At 29.9% G+C, this 26,336-nt stretch overlaps 1 protein-coding gene across 1 annotated transcript in view; it reads right to left on the bottom strand.

Moving 5' to 3' along the window:
- The window catches only part of LOC108558740 (neurotrimin), a 37,959-nt gene extending 13,392 nt beyond the window's left edge, over window positions 1-24,567 (bottom strand). The window contains exons 1-2 of the mRNA XM_017915753.1: window positions 24,380-24,567; window positions 6,939-7,103 (exon numbers count right to left, since the gene is read on the bottom strand). Of these exons, the coding sequence (XP_017771242.1) occupies window positions 6,939-7,103; window positions 24,380-24,562 (348 nt within the window). The 5' untranslated portion in view covers window positions 24,563-24,567. The remainder of the gene's footprint in view (window positions 1-6,938; window positions 7,104-24,379) is intronic.
- Window positions 24,568-26,336: the final 1,769 nt, after the last annotated feature.

The raw sequence follows: 26,336 nt of genomic DNA, 5'->3' as shown, positions 1-26,336 counted from the left end.
TTAAGCAAAATTTAAATTTTCTATAATATGTCATTATAATAAAAAATAAAATTTGAAAGTGATGTTGTAAAAAATTCTTATTCAATATGTATGAAAATTTAAAATTGTTATGATATATTTGGTGCAGTTTCAACCTGATCGAAAAAGTTGTTTTTGGAGCGGATTAGATTTTAGAACTTGTAAGGTAATCAAATTAGTAAAGTAAAATAATACGGAATCGTTGCATAATATTCTTGAAAACCCTATAGTTTTCCGAGTTCAGAATGCACCAATTATATCAACGTTCGTACAGACTTTATACAATGAGGAATTCCACGTATGCTCAATGCATCAGACCGCAACATTCCACATACATCACGATACAGTTTTCCGACGACATGGAATCTTGACATTTGATATTGTGGACAAATTTTACCTATATTATTATATTTTCTATTATTTCTGCTTTCGGCATTTGCGGTAAACTTCTCTGATCTCAAACCCCTCGTGAAATACACAAAATCCATTATATAACATTTTTGTTTTGTTGTGGTTGCTGCTTTTCAACATCAGTAGCTGATTTTCTCTCTCTACTGAACCCCTACGACTACAGAGCTTTTGTTTTCATCAGTTTTCATCTATTCTCTCTCTTCCTCTCTCATAGAGCGAAACAATTTTTATTAAAAACTAATCCATCTTCCGTCGAACGTGATTTATTACTGACAAACACACGCTCCCATCCGAAAATTCTCCTCTCTTCCATTTTTATTTCCATCCCAGGTCCGGCCGAATTACCACGAAATTATTTATCATTCGCGACGTACAAAGGGATTATATGTTTTCACCAATCCAATCCGAAACAGATACAAATGCATTCACACATGCAAAAATGATGTCAAAAAAACTCGAATAATTAATAATTGTAGCTTCATATCTTTTATATATGTAAAACCATTATAAATCAATAATTATAGCTTATAATATCTAATGAAAACAGTAAGTCATAATTTCTTTAGTATACTTATTTTATTTGTTAGAATATTCTGTTTAATATAAATATAAAGTAGACTTTATATAGGTTCCAAAAAAAAATATAAATATTTTAATATATTGTTTAGTTTAAATTTTTACAGAGAAGCCAACATCATGAATATTTTAATAAATTTTCAATTTTACTAAAAAAATATTTTTTTACTACAATACACTTATCTAATATATGTGATATTATTATTGAATTTTACTTTATTTAATTTGTGTTAAAGTTATTCATGATTTAAAACTACTTCCATGAATATGTGTTTTCTGAGTTAAATATATGTCAGGTGTAGTCTGTATCTATGGGTTACTATAACGTTAAGTGACAGCTATAAATATTATGCAATGACAGCTGTCAACTAATGTTATAGTAACCAGCTGTAACCTAACCTTTTAATAGCCAGCTGTCATCTAACGTCATAGTAACCAATAGATACAGGCTACACTTGACAAGTGTGTGATTTGGTATCAAAATACATGGTTTTCAATAATTTAAAATAAACATTTTTATATTTTTTTATCTTTTTGTTTGTTTTATAATATAACAAATAAAATTTTCATATAATATGTAATGCTCGAATGTATGTAAATGCTTAAAGCGTGGAAGGAAACTTAGGATGGAGATAAAATCAAATTGTGGGAATACTAGTTTCTATTTAAATGGATGCCCGCAGCGAAGCAGTGTATAAAACTAACAAGATAACTACTCTGTACTTCCCCTACCGTTGAAACAATATTAAATTATACCGAAGTCTCTAAGCTCGTGGCAACTTTTCTCGCCGACGGCGGAACGCATTCATTGTCAAAATTGAACGAAACTTACTTGGATTTTCAAACTATACGAGTTTTAGTTAGATTGAATTTAAATTATTATAATATAAAAAAAATCATATATACTCTGCACATTAAATGTTATTACATTTTTATAATCTGGATTCAAGCTAAATTCATATTAAAACAATTTAATTATATTCATCATGCATAAGCATATGTAAGGGATAGGGCGAATATATCCGCCGTTCGCTCAAAAAGGTTAAACCATAATCACATCACTACTGATTGATAACTAATCAAAGTATAGTTTGTTGATGTTTTGAGTTAATCCTGATCAAAGTACTCTCTGTTTAAGTTTTGAATTAATCTGATGAAAGTATAGCTTATTTAAGATTTTATTTAATCCTGTTACTATAAAAGTAGAATTAATCCTCTGTGCAAGTTAAAACAATAAAATAATTAAACCTAATACTGAGAAATAAAATTAATTCATTGTACAAATTGAAATAATTACATTATAAACTTATTTTTTTTTAAAGAGATGTCGGCTTTACATTTTCTTTGTGACTTTTGAGTCCATTTTGGAAATCCGCTGTTATAGTCGCAGTAAAACGGTGCAATTTAATGTCTCTTCAGTGTTAAATTGGATTACGCAACATGGCCTTAATAAAGGATAATTTAAATCAGCGATTCGACTCGCTACGGATTTCAATTTCGCATCGTCAAAGAGAGAATCAAAGAATAATGCATTTCGCAGACATTGCATAATTGAGTTTTTTGTTTCCGAACTTTCCAACAGTTTATAATCATATATGAACATCATTACAATACGAAAATTGTAGTCTCAATGATCTTAATTATAAAATTGCAATTTTATAAACAAAAATAGATAAATTCTAAAAACAGGAAGAAATTACTTGTATTAAGTTCATTATAAACAAATATAATAGAAAAAAATCAGGAAGAAAAAAGTTGATTGAATCTTTGTACAAACTTCACTGTAAAATCAATATTACTGACAGTATTTGAGAACATTTTTTTTTCGAATCAGAAAGAAAAAAGTTGATTGAATCCTTGTTCACTATATCACTATAAATCAATAATTTCGACAGAAAGAACAAAAAATTGAAAAATTCAAAATCTGGAAGAATTTTTGAATTTCATTATAAAACTTATATTATTTGAAGTATTGAGTAAAAATATTTGAAACAATAAAAATTAGAAACTTCTTTGTTAAATCTTTGTTAAACTTCATTAATAAATCAATATTTTCGATAGTTTCATAATTGAAGTAAATTAATAAGAAAGAAATTAATTGTAAATTGAATATTGAAAAGAAAAAACAAAACTCAGAAAAGATTCGTCCTTAAAACTTCATTATAAAATGAATATAATTTACAAAAAAATTGAAAAATAAATAATAAAGAAAAAAGTTGAATATTTCTAAAAAAAAAATATAAATCAGGAACAGGAGAAGTTCACAGAATCCTTTCGGAATTTATAATTACGCGCTCGTCCGTTTGTTACGTAACAATGATCATCGTTTTTATTATTTTTTTTTTCTTTGCGTTGTAAATGAATCCACGCCCGCCGTGGAGTTTCGTTAATTAAGTTTTCGTTGGAACACGTAGTGCGTTTATATCATAATCCCAGCTCCCAGTTTTGGCTCACGTTGCCTTCCACGGATGAGATCAATCCTCTACCTCCTGAAACCACGTCGAAACCTTAAGTCTCTCATACAACGTAATCAACTCACGTGTACAAGAGTGTTACATCCTTGATTGGTTTGCAAACCTTTTGTAGAAAAGACGTCGTGCACGAAAACTTATTTATGAAACTTCCTGAAATATGAAACGCGAAGATCCAAAGCGAGACGTTCTCAGAATCTTTATGAAATCATCTCTTAGTTTAACATATTTAACATACGTGCATAGAGTGAGGTAGATTTAATAAACGACCGATTCGCAAATGTGTGTTTTATTAATTGCAGTCCGTAATGATTTGTGCTCTTACAATGCGTTTAATTGGAGCTCGCGTGGCTTCAATGTGATTAGTAATAATTGGCAATTAGTGTCTCTTAAACAAGTCGGCATTGAACGTCTGTAACACAATTAGTTGTAACGAGCATGTAATTACTATTGATTCCAATTGGTATTTTACTGGAAAGCAACGGAAACTTATTTCACTCGCGCCGGATCTATATTTAATTACATCTAAGCAGGATGTCGAGCGTAATTTAAGCTCTCAAAGACCAGTAGCTACACATTTGGAGAATTTCACTGAATACACCTTATACCATTAACAGAACTATATAAACTCATTGCATAATACACATACCACCAACAAATTACATTTTACTATAAATTAACACAGTTCATACCAGCTAAATTACAGCATATTTATTATATAACTTAATTACTTAATGAATTTGTTAATCAAAGTCAAATATTTCAAATTCAATTCATTCTTAGAAAATTACATTTTTGTCACGTCAAATCACGTTTTCTTTCAAATTTGACCATATTTCCATAATATTTGATCATTTCTGAAATAAATATTTTATATGTAATATAATAATATCGAATATTTGATAATGTTACATTTTGAAAAAAATCCATATTTTTTTCATAATCCTGAATAATTCAAGTAATTACAAAGTAAGAGAAAGAACAAAGAAATAGAACAAAGAAATTTCTGATTAATATTGTCATAAATTTTATTCAAAACGTGAGAGTAAGTCTTATTACTTTTTAAATATTTTATTAGTTTTATTTGCAATAAAAAGTTTCCAATATTCTAAAATGTTATATTGTGGACATTTATTTAGTAATCATGAACAATCCAAGTAATTACAAAATTAATTTCTTCAGTTTTCTTTTCATTCATTACAAAACAGGTTGAAACACATTTTGAAAATATGCAAATTTCCAAAAAGGATTATCTTTAATACAATAAATTAATCCTTTGATGCTCTCATATTTAAATTACACAAAAAAACCTAATCCAAATTGAAACAAATCTTTAAACTTTGTTTGTACTTTGTTAATTACGCTTGCGTTTAAAATTATGTTGAAATTGAATTTTTCGGATTTCCACTTGTTGTGTATCGTCTCCCCTGTGTCCTTAGAATTGCACTCAACTTAAATGAATCTTTTGCCCTCGAGTTTATTGGCCGACGTCCAGACCATCAGCAGATTAACGATACAGATTGCAGAACGAAAATTATTACCGAATGGACTAAATCTTATTTAGTTTATCCTTTATGCAATAAATAGTTGGAATTGTAGAAAAGTTAATTGAATTTTAGAAAAATTTATGTAATTTGTTGATTTTATTGCAATATTAATGTAATTTTATCATTTTTTTCAATAAGAAATTGTTAAAATAAAGAACAAATTTTATTAATATATTTAAATCTTGAATAAATAATTTACTATAATTGTATTAAAAAGAAAAAATATCATATAAAGAAATATAAGAAATATTAGTAAACAAATATGACAAAAATTTACATGAAAATCATTTTTTTACTGTTAAAACTATGGTTTTTCTAAATTGAAAAAAAAAATAAAAATCACAAATTATTTAAAGATGTAAACAATTTTGTTATAAAGTAAGCAAAATACAAATTGTGTATATTTACAATTCGTTGAAATTTTATAATTTTATTAATACAAATATTCCAGAAAATACACAATGTTTCATTGATGAATATGGGAGAAATGTGAATGTTTGTGTTGTTTATTTTTTTTATATAAATAAAATATGCAATTCTCGAAGAATTTCTGTGAGCCATATTTAAGCCATCTGCTGGGATTAAAAGTTTTGAAGCAATTCCAAACTAATTTAAGCGAATTTGCATTACACGTTACGGCGGATGCGCCGGGTTTTCTCCGATAAATCCGACGACTCGTAATTGGGAATTCCAGTATTCTCTTTCACTTAGAACTAAATACAAAATATGCAGCGAGAATTACGTGCGCTCAAAAGAATGCGTCGGAAATGAAGACAAACTGAGTTATTTCCGCTTTGTCTGCAAAGTGTGAACAAAATAAATAAAAGAGATGGACAGAAAAGAGAGAGAAAATAAAATAAAACAATAATATTGTTTTTGTCGCTCGATGAGGAGGATTCGTCCGATGTTTCTGCGAGGGTGGATATTGGAATGAGGGTAGAAAAATAATAAGCGAACCATAAATAAACATTCAAGCGCCATTAGCGGGTGAAAAAGAGAATCGAAGTGGAGAATCGATCCGGAGGGTTTTTTTTCGAATATTTCACTTAAACTGCGATATTATCAAGATAAATTCCACCCTTCATAACTCAGCACTTAATAGTTTTGGAAAGAGGGATGGGGGGGATTTATGGGATGGCAGAAAGGAAAGAATCTTCGCGCTGCAGCAATTTATATTTGTCTGCGTCGATTCTCTTAATGCGCATTCATTAATATTGAACAGTTTCTATGCTTTTTTTTCTTCGAGTTAAGTTGATTAAAGCAATGAATTTAGAGTTTTATGGAAGTATTGATACAATGTTTGCTTTATTAAAAAAAAAGATAAGACTACATTCTTTGGAATGTTAAATTGAAAAATCGAAGTTTTCTATTGAGTATAAATGAAGTTATATGGAAATTATTCAAATTCAAATTAGTATAAGAAATATTGATAAAATTTGAAAAATATCTTAATCATTTTTTTTTAAATAAATTAATTAAAGGTAATTACATAAAGTTGTATAGAAAACTCTTAAATACAATATTTTTTAATTAATTTATTAAATTATTCAATAAATCGAAGGTCATTATAGATTTATTAATTGAATTTGTATAGAAAATTAGATTGTAAGAAAACTGTTAAGATTATATAAATCAATGCTTAATACTGGCTCGAAAAGCTTAAATTAAATTACGGTTTAGTGGCCAGTAAAGTTCCAACTTAATTTATATGGAGCGCGGCACTCTAATCCAATGAGTCGTAAATTATGTTTAATGACGAATAATAAATTTCCATTCATCGCTGTGAAATTTTGCAGTGGGGAAAAAATACAGTTTTCTCTTTTTTTGCACTGAAAGCACGAGGAATTGTTTGCGTTTGCAAATAGTTAAAGTGAATGAGAAATGCAGAGTAGATGATGTAAAGTGGACACTTTACCTGGCATTCGTATGTCCCGTTGTCGCGCTTCTGCACGTACTTAATCTGTAGAGTCCAGTCATCTGATCCTTCGGCGTGCAGAATTTGAAACCTCTCGTCGTTGGTGTAAGTGAACATTCCGGAGGACAGGATGTGCCAGTCGCGACGACGAACCCAAGAGATTTGCTGCAAAATAACAGAGAAAAAAATAAATAAATAAATAAATAAAAGAAGGAAAGGCTGAGAGAAAAAGGCTTGAAAGTGAGTAGACAAATAATATAAATGTGAAAGAGTGAGAGTGAGTGAGAAGAAACTGGAGGATACAGTCAAATAAAAACCGACCCACGTCACATTAGAGGAACGTGTGTCACAGCGAAGCACACGATATTACGTTTCAATCGTGACAGCACAACATATCTCTCCTTTTTCTCAGCTTTACTTATTTTTTCCTTCGGTCTAATTAGAACTCTTTTAAGACATATTTTTATATTTAACATCAACTACTATAAAATATGACATATACACTTATTAATTTGATAATATTTATATTACATAAGTTCAGATAAACATGATAATTTTATGTTTCAATGCTCTAATTAAAGCCAAATTTCAAATGAATCTGATACAAATATATATCTAGAACCGCTTTTTCTGTAATTTGCCCTCAAAGTTAAAATAACCGTTTTTCTAACATCCAAAAAAGCAGTCTTCACATTTTGTTGTATTACTCTACATCCAATAATGCTAATTATATGTTTGAACACTCTAATTAAAGCCAAATATTCAGGATTTAATTTAAATGAATCTGTATATTTGTATCTAGTACCGTTTTTCTGTAATTTGCTCTCAAAATTAATAAAACGTTTTTTTAACATCCGAAAAAGCAGACTTCACATTTTGTTGAATTACTCTACAACCAATAATGCTAATTATATGATTGAACACTCTAATTAAAGCCAAATATTCAGGATTCTATTTGAATGAATCTGTATATTTGTATCTAGTATCATTTTTCTGTAATTTGCTCTCAAAGTTAATAAAACGTTTTTTTAACATCCGAAAAAGCAGTCTTCACATTTTGTTGTATTACTCTACAACCAATGATGCTAATTATATGTTTGAACACTCTAATTAAAACCAAATGTATAGGTTTCAATTTGTATATATATATATGTAGACGAATCAGAAAAATATTTAGTTCAAATTTGGTGTATTTTATAATTTTTGTAACAATGAGTTTAGTCTACTAATTTAAACTAGAAAATTTATTAAAAAATGAATAGAAATTTAGCATATTTTCTTTTTTTTTGTATCTGTATACTTTACTCAATTAATTTAAATCAAAAAATGAATAAAAATAAACTCAATAAAAATTGTTCTTTGTTTCTATAAATTATTTTTGTTTTCTATGTATCAAGAATACAATGAATACATTCATATTTCACCTAAATTATTACATTGGCGTGTTTCTGCAAAATTTAACGAAGCACAACAGCAAAAAAAGAAAATGAATATTACAATGAATACATACGTTTTCTCTCTCGAAACCGAACTTCACTTAAATCTCACTCTCACACAAAGTGTATACATAAACTTATTACTATACAGTATTGTATAATAATACCCCTTCGTGATCAAGATCATAATGAGACAGATAATAAAAAAATATACTATATTTCATGCAAACAAATTCGAGACGGGCTAATTCACAACATAATCCATTGTGGTAACTACAACATTACCTAATCAATAAAGTTATTATAATAATAAATAAGTTTGGATGTTATTATAAAATAGAAATTATAAGTATAATTTGGGCTAAAATATATAATTTATTTACAAAGAAAATTAGCATTATTTTGCATATTTTTTTTGTCTCTAATTTTAAGTATCTAATTTATCTGGCAATTTAATCAAATTTATTTACGTTCTTTTATGATAATTACAAAATAAAATGAAGAAATGTTATTAAGATATAAGTTTAAAAACATATTTTTTCTTTATAATCAAATAAAGTTAATTTTTTTCTTTGTTTGTTAATAATTGAATACTAGTTTGTAAGTTATTTTTAGGACTTAATCTTAAACTTTAAGACCGGCCGACAATGTTATCTGGAATTATACCCATATCTTCTTCTCCTCTCTTCCTCGTAACTCAGTTCATGTCTGGATGTGCGTGCTACCATCCTTTTTATTGTTACTTTATTTTTATGGCCAATAAAATCGGATCCGCGAAATCTCTTACTCACATGGATTTGGCCGACGGCATTATGTGAACCTTTGAATAGACCGGCGCATCCAGCCGAAAATAGTTTATTATTATTCGGAACGAATCTTCTGGTTTTATTAAAAAAAAATAATAAACTCGTATCAAAATGAACTCAACCCTAAGAAAGGTACATTTTATAGTCTATGTTGGATTAAACGATGTATTCTGATCCATGGAAATAATCCAAATAGAGTGAAACCTCGCTTAACGAGTTTAATCCGTTCCAAAATTTTCGAATTTTTACTCGTATAGTGAAACATATTCAAAAATACACATGCTATGATGTAGCAGACACGCAATCCGGGACTTCTCTTCTTATCGTCACTCGTTATGCGAGTTGCTCGTTAAGCAAGTTAGGAAGTTTAGGTCTACAAAATCCCCACTATAATTAAGTAAATAGTAACTTTAAATTGTAAATAGTAACTAGACAAAATCCTTAACAACCGAAACGTGTCAATTACTATTATAATCAAAATACATATTTAGTAATTATGATAGTATCCATAGCAACAAACTACAATAACTGTAATTAGTTACCAACATAAGTGGAAATAAAGTAACTAGATATTAAATTTAAATTGTTGATACAATTCAATTATAATTAATATAAATGATTGATTTTATGTCATAAATATAATTAAAAACGTTATTAATATTTGCTTACAGTAAACCATTATGAATCGAATTCAAAACACGGCCCTAAAACGAAATAAAGGCCATTGTTTAAATGAATAATTGAATAGTGATGGTCATTCGAAAATTCAACCATTGTAATTGTTTTTAATTTTATTGTTAATTTCGTACTCGTTTGTTACATTTTATGCAATTATTAGTTAATTAATTTGAACGGGACTTTGTCGTTATTTATTTTATTTTATTTTATTTTATTCAATTTGTTTGATTCGTAAATTTCGCGAATTAGACACATAAATTAATTACGGAAAAGCGTTTTTATTTGGTGGAAATTGCTGCAAACGTCATTTTGCATCGCAAATATTGGGGCGCAGATTAAATCTTGATCAAAGCCTTTCAGAATCGAACACACATAATTCACAAAGTAAACGGTGGCTTTGCGCTATAATTTGCGTAACGCTAGTGCAAGTTTTAATGAAACAATTAATTCAATTTCTCTGCATAAATATGTTTTGGTTCGTGGATGCAGAATCGTCAGGACGTGTTCTTCCTTGAGGGCTAGAGTGATGTTGTTATGAAACTTTGTGAAGCAAACGTTAAGCAAATGTTATGTGATATGTTTCGTGTATGTTACTTTTTGGATTTCCTTGCAAAGATGAAATAATCAGTAATTATATAAATTTAACAATTTACGTATGCATTTATTTAGTACACAAAAATGTTATTTAAATATAAATATGTTTATATACTTTTATATAATAATATGTAAGTATTAGTATATAGTATACTTTTATTCATTAGTAAATTCTAAAAAATCAGTACATAAAATTATTCCTCAAAATTCTCTTTAACAAAAGATGACAGTTGTCCAATTGCTAAGAGTATTTGATCAGTTCCTCTCATTCATACAAGGTGACAGCTGTCATTTTGGGATCTAACATATTTGTTTTTAGTTATACTTCGATCCAATTGCTGTCATCTCATAACCCAACATAATTGTTTGCTATTGTACTGCGACTCAATTGCTGAGAGTATTAAGACAATTTTGGGATCTAACATATTTGTTTGTAGTTATACTTCGATCCAATTGCTAAAAGTATTTCACCAGTTTCTTCCTTTGACACATAGTGACAGCTGTCATTTCGGGACCAATTGCTAAGAGTATATATCACCAATTCCTTGTCTTTGACACAAGGTGGAATCTACTTCTTCAAGACTTAAAACTACTTTTTACATCAACCTAAGTTTCTCGCTTTGATACAAAGTGACAGCTGTCATTTGTATTTGATCAGTTCCTCTCATTCATACAAGGTGACAGCTGTCATTTTGGGATCTAACATATTTGTTTTAGTTATACTTCGATCCAATTGCTAAAAGTATTTCACCAGTTTCTTCCTTTGACACATAGTGACAGCTGTCATTTCGGGACCCAACATATTTGTTTATTTCATCAGTTCCTCTCATTGATACAAAGTGACAGCTGTCATTTCAAGCTTACTCTTTCTCTCCATTTGCTTTGATACAAAGTGACAGCTGTCATTCATTTTGGGATCCAACATATTTGTTTGTAGTTATACTTCGATCCAATTGATAAAAGTATTTCACCAGTTTCTTCTTTTGACACATAGTGACAGCTGTCATTTCGGGACCCAACATATTTGTTTATTTCATCAGTTCCTCTCATTGATACAAAGTGACAGCTGTCATTTCGTGACCTAACATATTTGTTGATATTTACACAGCGACCTAATTGCTAAAAGTATTTCACCAACTCTTCGCTGTTACACAAGGTGACAGCTGTCATTTCGGGACCCAACATATTTGTTTATTTCATCAGTTCCTCTCATTGATACAAAGTGACAGCTGTCATTTTGGGATCCAACATATTTGTTTGTAGTTATACTCAACCTCTTTACCACGTGATCCAACATATTTGTTTGATCATGAACTGTAACCCAATTGTTATAACTATTTCTCGCTTTGACATAATGTGACAGCTGTCATATTTCGCAAACTAATTGCTAAAAGTGTTTCACCAAATCCTCGTTTTGATACAAGGTGACAGCTGTCATTTGGCGATCAAATGTAGTATTACACAATATCGTCGTCTTTGACACAAAGTGACAGCTGTCATTTCGGACCCAACATATTTGTTTATTTCATCAGTTCCTCTCATTATACAAAGGTGACAGCTGTCATTTTGGGATCAACATATTTGTTTTAGTTATACTTCGATCCAATTGCTAAAAGTATTTCACCAGTTTCTTCCTTTGACAAATAGTGACAGCTGTCATTTCGGGACGCAACATATTTGTTTATAGTTATACTGTGACCCAATTGCTAAGAGTATTTCATAAGTTCCTCTCATTGATATAAAGTGACTGCTGTCATTTCGGGACACAACATATTTGTTTATAATTATACTGTGACCCAATTGCTAAGAGTATTTCATAAGTTCCTCTCATTGATATAAAGTGACTGCTGTCATTTTGGGATCCAACATATTTGCAGTTATACTTTCATCCAATTGCTAAAAGTATTTCACCAGTTCTTTCCTTTGACACATAGTGACAGCTGTCATTTCGGGACCCAACATATTTGTTTATAGTTATACTGCGACCCAATTGCTAAGAGTATTTTACCAATTCTTCTCTTTGACGCAAGGTGACAGATATCATTAAAAAACAACGTAACCCAATTTTAAGTCGCGACTCATAGGTTGAGAAACGCTGATTTATAAATTTATTTATGTGTAAAACAAATAAATTTCTGAAGTTTTGTCGTAATTTGAAAAGCAATCAAATGGATTTCAATGTGTCAACTTCAATTTTCGATACGAAATGTATACAGATGCATACAGGAAATAAAGTATGTGAAATGTGTGATATATGGATTTAACTTCTTGCAGTGCTTCAGTTCACATTTTGTATCTGTACCTATCCTGTGTATTTTCTCCTGTAGCATTAACTAGATGGACTGATGGTGTTTGCAGGTTGCCACCGCCTCTATTGTTGTCTATATGCGGGTCGCCACGCACAGTTGCTACAACCCCGTGTGACAGTATTGATTTCATCCCTGTCGCGTTTCCGAACCCTCCGCTTCCTGCCTTACAACCATCCCCTTTCCGCACACAAACACACACAAAAAAAAACACGCTCAGCATCAACCACGAAAATCGGACACTCTCGAAATGCATAAAGTACCTGCCGCACTTTTAATCTCTTCGGATTACTTTTTTTTTTATATTATTTGCCCAGTAGAACGTTAACGTTTCATCCCTCTCCCCGGGACACCCGTCCATCCCCTGAGAGACCGTGATGGCAAACTAATTGGAAAAATCGCGGAAGAACCGAATCCGGTAAAGAAAAAAAAAAGAAGCGAATAAGAGCAAACAGAAAATGGATTGAGATAGACGTTGGGATCGGAAGAGAAAGAGGGAAGTAAATGAAGTTCTAGTTTCAGCTGGAAATAAAGTTGTTTTAAAAGTTTGATTGTAATTTCAATTTGGGCAAAAGTCGAACGGAAGTGAAGTGTGTCAAGTGTCTCGCAAATATACGGGTCTTTCGACTTCTTTCATATATATATATATTTCTTCTCATTTTATTTTTCGTTGTGTGTTTCATCTTTGATGTATGCTAGTTTTCTGCGAATAAATTGAATCCTGCGGGTCTTCCTTCCGGCGCATCCTTCGATACCATCCGCGGAAACCAAAGATTAGGACCGTCCTCCGCTCATACTCGACCGCCCTCGCACAAATAACTGAGGATCAGAACCATCCGGATGAAATGAGTTGGAGCGAGAGGATGTGCATCGGCATTCCTAAGGTTTTTTTTTTCAGGAGTGAGATAGAGTGATGTTGTGGGGTGGTCGAGAAGAGTAGGATGAAGAAGACGTAGAAAAAAATAGGGAGCTCAGTGGGCCAGTTATTGCTTGCGACAGCTTTATTTCTTAGCCCGTAAATATCGTCCTAAACTGAAGCAGGAAGATTAATTCTTTGGGAAAAATCAGAGAGGCCCTTATCCACAGTGATGTCATACACATTTTTTTCTTTTACTTCTTCAACGATTATATTGGAATACTAAGATTATAATATTTTTCATTTATTTTTTATCCATCCACAACACATTTGATTAAAGTTGCATTGCAACCTAATTGTTTATTGCTTCAAATTATAGTTGTGACAGCTGTCACAAATACATTGGAATAGTAAGAAACATATTTTTTTAATTTATTTCTTCATTTATGTACATAAGCGTTTCTTAACCTGTTTCACATATTTAATTGACATATTAATTTGAAGTTGTACTGTTTCCTAATTGTTTATAATTTATAATTATCCTTCCATTGACGTAGTGACAGTGACAGTGACAGCTGTCATTTCGTGACCCATTAAATAATTAATTAATTAATTACCTTATATTATTTGAATTATTTTATTTCTTCAGGAATTATCTAGTTGTTACAACTTTTCATAACTTCAAATAGAAAAACATGAATTAAATGCAATTTTTGAATGAATTATTAGTGAATAATATATTTACAACAAACTTTAAATCACTTCTTGATATTTTAAATTACTATTTATATTTTTTCTATTACCTATTATATTTCATTTTTATTTACATAAGTTTTATACAATTATTTGTTTAATAATTATTCAAATTGTTGTATTTCACATTGATTGGAATTATTTTAATAGAATAATTAATTACAATTCATTAGAGACCATCATTAGTTAAATTATCAATTTCCGCATAATTTATATACATTATTGCTATTGTATAATCATTAATTAAAATTAATTAATCTTCACGTATTTATTGAAAAATTAAACATTATGAGCCATAATCAAAATTACACAATTAACAGTCTGTTAAGGTTTACTATAAAAAAAATCTGGAAATTGTACATGTTTTTAAGTCATTTTTATGATTTTAAATTTAAAATGAAATTTTACACTTTACTACATAAATATAAAAAAGATTCAGATAATCTTAATCTTATATCATTTTATGACATTTCAGGAATTTATTACATTTTTAATGATCAAAAATTCTTAGCTTTGTTCGATTTTATATAAAAAAGTGATAGTGTATATTCGTACTTATTATTACAATCATCAAAAAAAAATGTTGCAATAAACCTTCAAATTATAATTCTTTAAATGAAACTTCAAACTTATTGTTATAATGATTCAAATGAGCAAAGAGAAATTTTATATAAAATTTTATAATTTTACCAAAATTACATACCAAATTTTCTATGGAATTTTGTAAGTTACTCATTCACTATACAATTATTACTATAATTATTGAAAGTTATAAATTCATTAATATATCAAACGTGAATCCCCATGGAAATGTATTTATTAAAACTGCATTCTTTCTATCAAGAGAGTTGAAACTTTCAAACAATTATCCTCATCTTCAGAAAATTCCCTGACATTACAGAGTCAACCTATAAAATTACATTTTTATGCAGATTAAAATAGATTCTTTTCATTTTTTTCTTTTGTTAGAGAGGATGGGTCGGATCTGGGAACGTATTAAAGGAGAGGAAACATAGCCAGCATTATATAACCCGCTTATTTCTTAAAGACATGTAGCAGCAGCCGCAAGGGAAATTATATTTTAATACGGGACCCAAATTTGTTCGGAGATCTCCCCACGTCGTCGCCCATTCTCGTTACAGTTGGCTCCCATCCTATAGTCCTTTCTTTTCTTTTTAATATATATTATTTTTATTTAAACAAAAGTTTAAAACAAAAAAAATTGGACGCAAAATGAGATATAGAGGGATGATTAATTGCAGTCCTGCAAAACGGTATTGTTTTAGCAGAAGGAAAAATTTATACCTGGAACAATTCGGGGATGCCCGTTGCCTGTGACAGATCATCCACTATCCGAAGAAGAATTGGAGTATGGTGTGGGGGAGGATGGGAATTTTTCGCGTCCCGTGGGTTAAAAATGTCCCTCCAGGCGTTTAAACGAATTGTTATAAAATATAGAAGTAATATTCGACACGCACCATGGAAAAACACACACACACAGATAAATGTTGAAAGAATTTGCGAAAATAAAAAGATTACGTGCATATGAAAAAAGGAAAAATTCGTTGATTTATTCGGGTCTGAATATTTCATTCGTATATTTTTTATTAAAACGCGAATTCCATCCCTTAGTGTATTTACCCGAAAATGAAAAATTCGATCCAATTCAAGGGCGCGCCGCGTGATCAATCTCCATCACCGGAATTATCAACGCGGATTCCAACCCCCTACATTTATTTTTTTAATTACGAATAGGACGAAATGATAAAAAATCGACAAAAATAAATAATCGGAACGAACGGCTGCTTTATTCTTGGGTCACCAATAGGATTTATACTTTTTTAATACCGGTTTTTGAATCTCATCTATTCTACAAAACCGGTTTTCGAATTTTCACAAAAATAGAGAAAAACGATTTGCACAACTTATTTTATATTGCTCACACGTATACTTTTCTTTTTCTTTATAGATAAGAAACTCACTTGCATGGGTTTAATCAACTAAATTATTCGTTCTTCTCTGTGTACCTTCTAATACTAAAAGTTCCTTTTTATTAGGTTGAAGCACGTCAAAGTCATATTAATGAAATGATTTGATTATTTCTAGATAATATTTGTTCAAAAAACTTAATGATCTCACTATTTGAAGCTAGTGAAAGAAATAACCTAGACGTCTTTGTAGTTCTGTGGATTTTGTAGAACTAATTTAACGATTTGGTGTCAAAACTAAGTAAATAATTGAAATAATTCATTAATTTTTATATTTTAAATGTAATCTCAAAACACGGTTTTCCAATTACTGAAATTTCCTCAAAAAGAAACGATTTTCAAAAAGGAGGTTTTAAAAACTGATAAACCTTATTCACCGATCATATTGAGTCATGCGCGATTTAAAAATCCTTAATTTAATTAACGCTACGCACAGAAAAACAAGGAAACATCCTTTTTTTTGCATTCAATTAAAATTGATATTTAACACTCGTTTTTGTGGAGGGTTGTTTGCAAATGTAAGGGATGGCTCATTTAAATAATTACATATTTATTATGCGAACTACTGCTGCCTTTTATGGAAATCACCGATCATAGTGGGATTAATTCATGAAGCAGTCGGAAGGATAAAATAATAACAGCGTTAAAAACATATACTCGTTTTAATTACTGCGTGTTTACAGCAAATTTATTCATAACAAAATTTTCTTTCCGATGTTTAAATATTTACACATTCCTATTAGTCTGTTGCCCCGAGGAGTATAATTTCTTGTTGATTTTTTAACAAACTCTCAAAATATTGTAAACTAATTTGTTATTTGTTGATACTGCAGTTCTTTCATTGATTAATTAATAATTTATTAAGTATTTGAGTAAAAAAATTAAATCGAAATAAAAATGAAATTTGTTAGTATTTTAAAATGTTCTTAGTGACAATTCAATATTTTTTTGTATGCTTTTAAAGTTATAAATATTATACAGTGGAACTTCGCTTAACGAGCACCTCGCATTACGATCATTTCGCTAAACGAGAAAAATAAATTGTAAGAAAAATGACATCAAAATGGAACGAATATTACATGGGGAAAATTGTTTCACTATACGAGTAAAAATTTCAGAAATTTTAGAACGGATTATGTTCGTTAAGCGAGGTTCCACTGTATATTTAAAAAAAGTATAGTAAAGTATAGAATTGTTGTTGTGTATTGTGAATTATGAATGAGTTGATGGAATGAATCAGATATCAATGGAGAGAATGAGTTTCACAATTAATAGTGGTGTCTGCGTTGGTCTACTTATCTCTCGCTATAACTTGGTGTCATTCACCATTTTGCACGCAAATATTTAGCTGAATGTATATCAGCACGAAAGTGAATGGCGTGAAACTCGGTTATATTTAGTACACATTAATAATGCCACGCTATCTATTTAACACATACACACTGCAACAAATTGCCTTTCATAAATATAATTCACATCAAATTTTAGCATTAATAACTGCTATATTATTAACCGTATTAAATTATTTACATGTTTCAAATTACCGTTTTTCTTTTTGGGACTATACGCATCTTTTTTGCATTTCATGTTCCAAATATAATTTTCTAAAACTCGTTCCACAAATTTTATTATGGTCCGAAAAATACGGGCTTTTCATACAATAAATATAACAATAATTAGAATTAATTTATTGAAAAAATATTGATGTTTAATTAAGTGTTAAGATCTTTGGTAAATTGTAGTTTTTTGAAGAATGAAAACATTTAATTTCTTTAGTAATATTTACAGATATTTTTAAGGCCATATTTGAAAACAATACAATAGACAAAAAGTTAACGATTTTTTAATAAAAAATATAAATTTGAAGTAATAATTAAATGTTAATTTTAGTTTGAGTCTGGTAAGTCTATATAAAACTACTTGCAATTTTCTTCAGAGCTTCTTGTTTTATTTTTTTGGTGTGTGTATGTGTGGTGACCTCATTTCTAAGACCGCCGATGCCCACGAGAGCTGGAGATTTCGGAAGCTTGGAAGCATCTGATCCAGCTATTTAACTTGAAGTTAAAGCCTCCGGCAAAAGGATTCCCCAAAAATTTAAGAGGGTTTCGTAATATGTGTTTCCTTAACATTTCTTCGTTGAGCACAAAAAGACAAGTCCTGAATTGTTATTACTTACATTTTACACAGACATAAATGAAAGACGTAGTTATTTATGTAACTTAAGGGTTGTTTTTTTTTATATATTTTATGATATACAAATTCAGTTTAACGATTTTATAATTTGTAAACTTACTTTATATATCATATTTGATAAATAAGAAAAGTTATGTAATATAACGTATATCATACAAAACAAAATAAATTGAGACGTTTTCTTACAGTCTTGAATAACACGTACAATAATATGGTACTTCAATTGCACGGGTTATTCAAAATTCTTAATAGCATTACTAAAGTCTTGTAGAATGTTCATTCATTTATGGATCAAAACCGTGTTATTTGATTTTAAAAAATAACACGTTTTTGAATAGCACGAATTTTGTTTTTAAAGTATAAAACGCACATTTATTAAATGACAAATGAGGTTGACAGATGTCACTGATATCTTCATAACTACCAACTACAAGTGTTTAAGGAAATTATGTAATATACAGTTGGTACACCTATTAAAATGATTTGCAACAGTTGTCAAATCCATGTCGGAAACCATGTATTGGCAGCTTTACGTCGATTGACCTAATTTAATGTTAAGTATAATATACACTTTGCGTGCATTACGTAAAATTGCTTACGTTTCTGAAATAGGTAAGGGTATATTGCAAGAAATATGGGCACGACCTTCGCTTACTTTTTTTTACTATTGGCGGTGGTGTTGTAAGCATATCAGGATATATTGTTCAGTGAACTTGTAGCAGACTATAACTCTATTCCGAGGTCCTTTAGCAGGAATTTCGCTAAACCCTAAATCACGCCGGAAAGCTTTTTCATGCATGAAATATAACAGGTCTCAGTTGTTTCGGTTCCTCCTCCCTTTCCTTATACTTTTTTTTTCTCTTCTTCTCCTTCACCTCCTCGTTTCGGCCGACGCTGAGGCTTTCAAGGGACCGAAATTTGTATCAAGTTAAAGTAGTTGCGCGTTACGTAATAATTCATCCCTCCGGTGGATACGTTTATCTAATGTAGTATGAGCTAGAGCAGGTATCGAACCTGATTATCTAGCGCTTAGAAAACCGCCCTCTCTCGCAAATCGTATTTAGCTTCAACAAACTTCATTAGATCTTTAGATTTTTTTTTCCAACGGTTTTTCTTTCGGGTTAATAAATCGATATCGTGCAACCCCTAATATGCCTGAAGGTGCACCGATCCAAAGGTATAATATTAATCTTGCCATGGCATAATCCCAACAAGGGAAATCGTTTCTAATACTCCCGAGCACAGCGCGAATGCATTATGCATAACCTCCACCCACGTTTTCCTTTGCTATTTACTTACTGCTACATTACTTTGCGCCAGTTCAGGCGTGAACCTCTCCAAAATGGCGGCAATTGCCGCGATCATTTGATCTTAATCGCGCACGCTTAATTTACGCACGCGAATCACGAATTAGTCTTAACTTAATACCAAGATCTCAGCACAACTCATCCACTATTTATCAAATTACTACTAATACATAATATAATATATACCTTACAAAGTTTTTCAAATATATACCAAAATATAGAAATTGATTGGGTTCCCTGGAACCATTGTTAACTCCAGTCTTCTCTCCTTCATTTCCCAAAATCCAGATCCTTCTCCAGAAATCATCTCCGAATTACTAACCTTATGTCCTCCACGGTTATTCAGAACTCCCCCAAAATCCAAATAACACCTTACAACTACTCCCTTCCACCCTTCATCCTTCGATTAATAATAAAGACACTACAACTCTATATTTTTTCCTTATTCTTCTGTTGTTCATTTGTATATTATTATTATAATACTGATATTATTTTATAATAAAGTGTATGTTCCCGGGCGGAAAGACCTCGGTCGATAGCCCTTTGGCCAGCCTATTGATATATATTTTTATTATATGTTAAAATTTATCTATGTATAAATTGTACTTTTTTTTATCTTCTTCCTATGTATTAATCTTTGGCCAATAAATTATTATTATGTAAATTGAGTGTATACTTTCTAAAAATGTAGTATCGATCTAGAAACTATATTTGGTAGAACTCTTAAAAAATTAAAAACAAAATATGAAAACACCAACTAAATATTTATAAAATCTGTTTCTACTTCATTTTTATAACATGTTACTATAGTAATGACATTATTGATTTAGTTAGAAGTTCTATTAAATATGTACACTATTAACAGTAATTTCTAAATACAGAAATACTTTTGCCGCGCGATCCAACATATTTGTTTGTAGTTGTACAGCGACCCAATTGCTAAAAGTATTTCACCAGTTCTTAGTTTTGACATAAGGTGACAGCTGTCATTTCGCGACCCAACATATTTATTTGTATTCCTATTCTTAAGAATCTTTCACCAGTTTGATATAAGGTGACAGCTGTCATTTGGCAAACCAACATACTTATAGTTGCACAGCTGCCCAATTGCTAAGAATTCATTTCAACAGGTAATAGTTTTGACATTATGTGACAGATTAACGCAACACCGCTACATTATATAATAAGGATCAGAGCTGTCAAAATGTATTTCGTACTACTCCTGAAGAATGAAAGTATTTTCTAAGTTAAATAAAAATTATTAAATTGAATAGATTTTTTTTAAACGTATTTCTTTCTCTTTAGTAAAAGATTGTTACATGAAGTAAACAGTGATTTTTTTTTATGTATTTGGTATTCAAATTACTAACAAATACTCATTTTTTTAATAAATACACCAGTTTTACTGAAGCATTCAACAAAACAAAGCGTTCTTTGTTTAAACTTTGAATGACCTATGAACGCTATGAAAATTATTGCAAATAAAAAACAAACGGAGAGTGTGTATATGGATAAATAGGTGAATGAAAGTATGGGTTAAAGGACTGCTGCATGGGTTTATGATATGTTTTTGAAGTGCTGCTGATCAAAACAACTTTTATTGCTCGGGCGCTCCTCATCCAGCATTTTTATTACTGGCAGGCACGTTCACACAGGATTCCTCTATTATATAGTACACTGAAATCGCTTTCGCATCTATTCTTTTTAATGGCCCAGAGTCCAAGTGGATGTGTTTATTATGCATATTGCACTGTTGGCATATTTTTTTTTATATATATCTATATATTCCATACACTATTATCCTTTGGATTTCGATTGAATAGGAGAAAAGTTTTTTTTTTCATTGTATTCCTCCTCTCATTCTCTCGATATATTCATACCAGATTTATTGCACAGTTCTTAATTTCCACATGCAATTAAAATCAAACATCAACTATATTTCTGTTGGATCGATAATTCTATATTCGTATTCTTGTTTTAGTAAAATCATCATTAAAATATTTTTTTAATTTTTGTATTTTGAAATTAGGACAAAATACTTGGAAAGTATAAAGTTACTTCTATATATGCTTGGCAAGTATAGAGTTCGATGTATGAAATATACAATTTTTTTACACTGATTTTGTTTCAGAAATATTGGAGCGTACACAGTTTTTACTTGACATCAACATAATTCATTTACTTTTTAAAATTAAATGTAAAATCACTGTAATACTTTCAAACTAATTGGTCAAGTTACTATGTAAGCAAGTATTTTCACTTCTACTAATTGATAAATTCCTATAGACGTTATAAATAAACTTGGCAAGTATAGAGTTCCAAGTATGAAATATACAATGTTTCTACACTGATTTTTTACCAATTATTTGGTTCAAACATATTTATTGGTATAAATACACTTGACAAGTTACTTGGCTATTTATTTGTAATCAACATAATTCATTTACTTTTTAAAATTAATTTCGCATCTATTTGTTATCGTTAATCCACATCCATCATTCAAGGAATAGAGATATATATATTAGTTATGTATATAACACTGGATAATTGATATGCTATTATGTAATTAATTTTATATGCGAGTAGCTTTCGACAAGCTGCGTGTTAAATCATGGTTTATTCATATGCAACATACAAGACATTGTAAATTGTAGCAGTCTGTTAGGAGAGAGCAATTAGCATCTACTTAATCAATGGTAACAGATTGATCAACAATGCATAATCATTATAACAAGTAAAGATACATTTTATATGAATAAAGATGATACTATAATAAACAAGAAATATTATGTAAATATGCATTATATAATTATGTGAAAGATTGAAATCAAATTGGAAACTGATCCTTGCTACAAGTCGAACTAAATTTTATATCAACATGATCAGAATTGTTTCATGATCGTAACATGAAATATTACTTATTAAGTATTATAATTATGTTGGAGATTGTAATCGAAGGCCAATATGAAATTGTTAAAAATAAAGAAAGAAATGTAAGATTTATAACGTGCAAAATAACACTTTTTCTCCAACAATTATCAAAGACGAATCGTCGTGTATCACGCATGTAACTAATGCGGCTGTAGTTAAGATTCTGACCGTGTACAAATTGGGGGATGAAAAAGGGTTTGTAGCTCCATTTCAGCTGTGTGTATGTGAAAGAGCAATGTACAAAAAAAAAATAAGAATTGCGACTAGGGAGAAGAGGAGAAGAGAAGGTATCGAAAGCTGTAAATCATAAAAGCTCCCTCTCGAGCAAACCCGAAGAAGAAATTCGATACGAACGCTAATGTTATTCTGCTCAGTTGGCTGTTGTACAACCCTACCACACACTGCTGCTGCTGCGGTCCTTATTTCTTCCTTTTTCCAACTGCAATCCACGAAACACCACACACTGGAGAGAGGCCAGATGTTATTTAGTGCCGTTTCAAAAATTTATATCGAAATTGTAAATATATTGCTTTATGTTTCCTAAGGAGCCCTACGTTTTTACTTTTATTGCCATACACAGCCGCAGACACAAATACACACGACAAATAATACATCGTACGAGGCGAGGCGAGGGTCGACACGTGTCGCCACGAGCATTGTTTCAATATTAAAACGGAGACAAAGTTTTTAATGTTTAAAAAGTTTCATGTTTCTGTATACAATTTTTAAAGGACGAAAGCAGAGTTTCAGTTTCGTGATAGCTCGACGGACGTGCATCTCCCATCTGCTACTATCGTTTCATAATTGTATCCAATTTTAGTTTATTTCCAACAATTTTATTTCCAAGGATAATAACTTGAACATAAAATCGAATTCAACATATTGAACTGTAAAAATTTAGAAATAATTAGAAAAAAAAATAGTATAATGATCCTAGTAAAAAATTAAACATATTTAACTATAAAAATTAAACTATTTTATGAATTATGTAACTTTCTTACTTTCTCATCAACTTTCGTAAATATAAAACCTTTTTTCGTCTTGTAAATGTATTCCGTATATTTCTCTCAATTATTTTTATTATTCTAGTAACTTTCTGATCAATTTTCATAAATGTAAAATATTTTTTTCTTCTTGTTAATATTTGAACTGTTATATGAATTACGTATATTTCTCACAAGTATTTTGTTAATTCCAGGAACGCTGAATTTTCGTAAACGTAGAGACTTTTTGTCTTGTAAATATCGAAGATTTTGTAAATGAGTGAATTTTTGATGGAAGCTTTAAGTGCTTCGATGATGAGTCAGTTAGCATTAGAAATTCTCATGGAAAATCACGAGTTCGGCGATGAGTTTATAACGAAAGCTCGTCCGCCCGTTGCTTTTCACCCTCCGCTAAGTGCAGAGCTTTAATTAATTTCTAACGAGGAATTGATGTCAGTTAAAGTTTGCTATTCCTGCAGGGAGAAGGACTTGCATCCACTAGGTGTAGATGATGTATGTGTATGGTTGTGTGCGAGAGTATATGTGGACTAGGAAGTATTTAGTAATCGAATTAAGTGATGATTTATGATGTGAACGGCAAAGTTGTTACCTCGGCTCCTGCGAGTGTTCGGTCGTTGGTGCTGCGGACGTGGCAATGCAGGTATGCGGTCGCTCCCAGCTGCACAGTCACGTTAGTCACGGTATTGTTGTGATCCCCAACGGAGTTCTCGGCTTTGGCGAAGTCCTCGAAGTTTGGGTACCACAGTTGACGCCAATCTGAATATTTTTGCATATCCCGTCTTCCTGCAAACACACAAAACACACCTTTAGATATGAACATTTCATACTCAAACTTATATATACACTATATATAATAAATACACAACAAACTATGTTAACGCGATTAACACGTTACGCGTTATATGAAATCGTGTTATACATTACATTTTGTATTATTTTCTCTTCTTAATCCATTAAAGTAGACAAAAAAAACTATAAATACTTTTCTTAGAATTTATAAAATTGTACATATTGTTTTTAATAAAACATTATTTTGATTTGTAATATTGGTGTAGAAATACAACAATTTGGTAGAGAAATAATTCTTAACATTAAACATAATTAAATGGTAATTTTACAAAAAAAAAAATACAATTTTTTCTTCTGATTAATATAACAATTTCACAAATTTTATATCTAAATTGATTTGTTTATTATTTTATACTTATTGTCATCAATTCAATTATTTCATATTGAGTAAAATACAAATATTGTTAATAACATACTTTTGTGAATAAAATTTTGCTATGACATAAAAATCGTGTTACAAAGTTTACTAACAAAATTGGGGTATCCATATAATAGAAATAATCTAATAAATCGGACTTCCGCTATTGCTTGAAGAGAATAATTACGTTTGGTTCGTGCGTTGATGTAATAAACGGAAAATATGAAAACGAATATAAAAAAAAAACGCACGGTACGGAAATTGCGTTAAATCCAGTAACGAAGCAAAAATGCATGGATAAAAAAAATGTATATATCTATTATCAGTTTTACCCGGAATTTCCCCGCCAATAAGCATTCACAAAGAGTTTTCACATCATATGCACGCTCGCACTTTATCGATTGTGAAAAAAAACTGTTCATAAACAGGAGAAAAATAATTAATTCATTTTTCTGAAAGATACTTAGCATTGTGTTAAAAAAAAGTAAAAAAATTTAACAATTTTATTCTGTTATTGTTGAAAAATTGATTGAATGTTTGAATCAATTTTTCAACAACAACAGAATAAATGTAGATTGACTAATGTCCCAGTTTGAAAATTTCAAAACAAACTAAATTTTAATTTAGCATATTCTAAATTATTTCTAGAAAATTAGTATACAAAATTATTATTTTGGTACTTAACTGTATACATTTTCCCTGTATTGGTTTCAAATAGTCCGGGATATTGGAAGAACCGATTACTCCATGCATTTTACTTTTTTTTTTAGTTATGTAGCCTTTACCAACTTCAGATTAATAGAAAAATTCTTGAATAATGTAGAGAACTTATTAAATGAAATAAATATATAATAAGAGTTTTCTTTTATTTTAGTATTTTCATTTTTTTTTTCTGATAAAATTTTCAATTTTTCATAATTAAAATATGAACAAATGAAAAATAATTGGAATACTTTATTTATTATAATCCCTAATACATGATAGAAATGTTCGATATAAAGTTTAGACTTTAAATTTCCTAAAGTAATTGCTTTATTTTATTTTAGTTTTTTCAGTTTTTCTTGGTAATTTTTTTTATTATTTCGTAATAAAAGTAAGTAAAAATGAAATAAAATTTGAATACTTTACATATACTAATCTACATAAATAATAGATGATTGAAATGTTTGATACAAAGTTGAGACTTTATTTTCATAATTTTATAATTATAAGTAAGTAAAAATGAAACAAAATTTGAATACTCTGTATATACTAATCCTTAATAGATGATTGAAATGTTTGATACAAAGATGAGACTTTAAACTTCCTAATCTAAGTGTTTTATTTTCTAATTTTCAGT

The sequence above is a fragment of the Nicrophorus vespilloides genome, unplaced genomic scaffold, assembly GCF_001412225.1.
Source record: "Nicrophorus vespilloides isolate i.1.1-1 unplaced genomic scaffold, Nicve_v1.0, whole genome shotgun sequence".
Lineage (NCBI taxonomy): Eukaryota > Metazoa > Arthropoda > Insecta > Coleoptera > Silphidae > Nicrophorus > Nicrophorus vespilloides.
The sequence above is the reverse complement of the archived record's forward strand: the minus strand, read 5'-3'. Positions and strand labels throughout refer to the sequence as shown.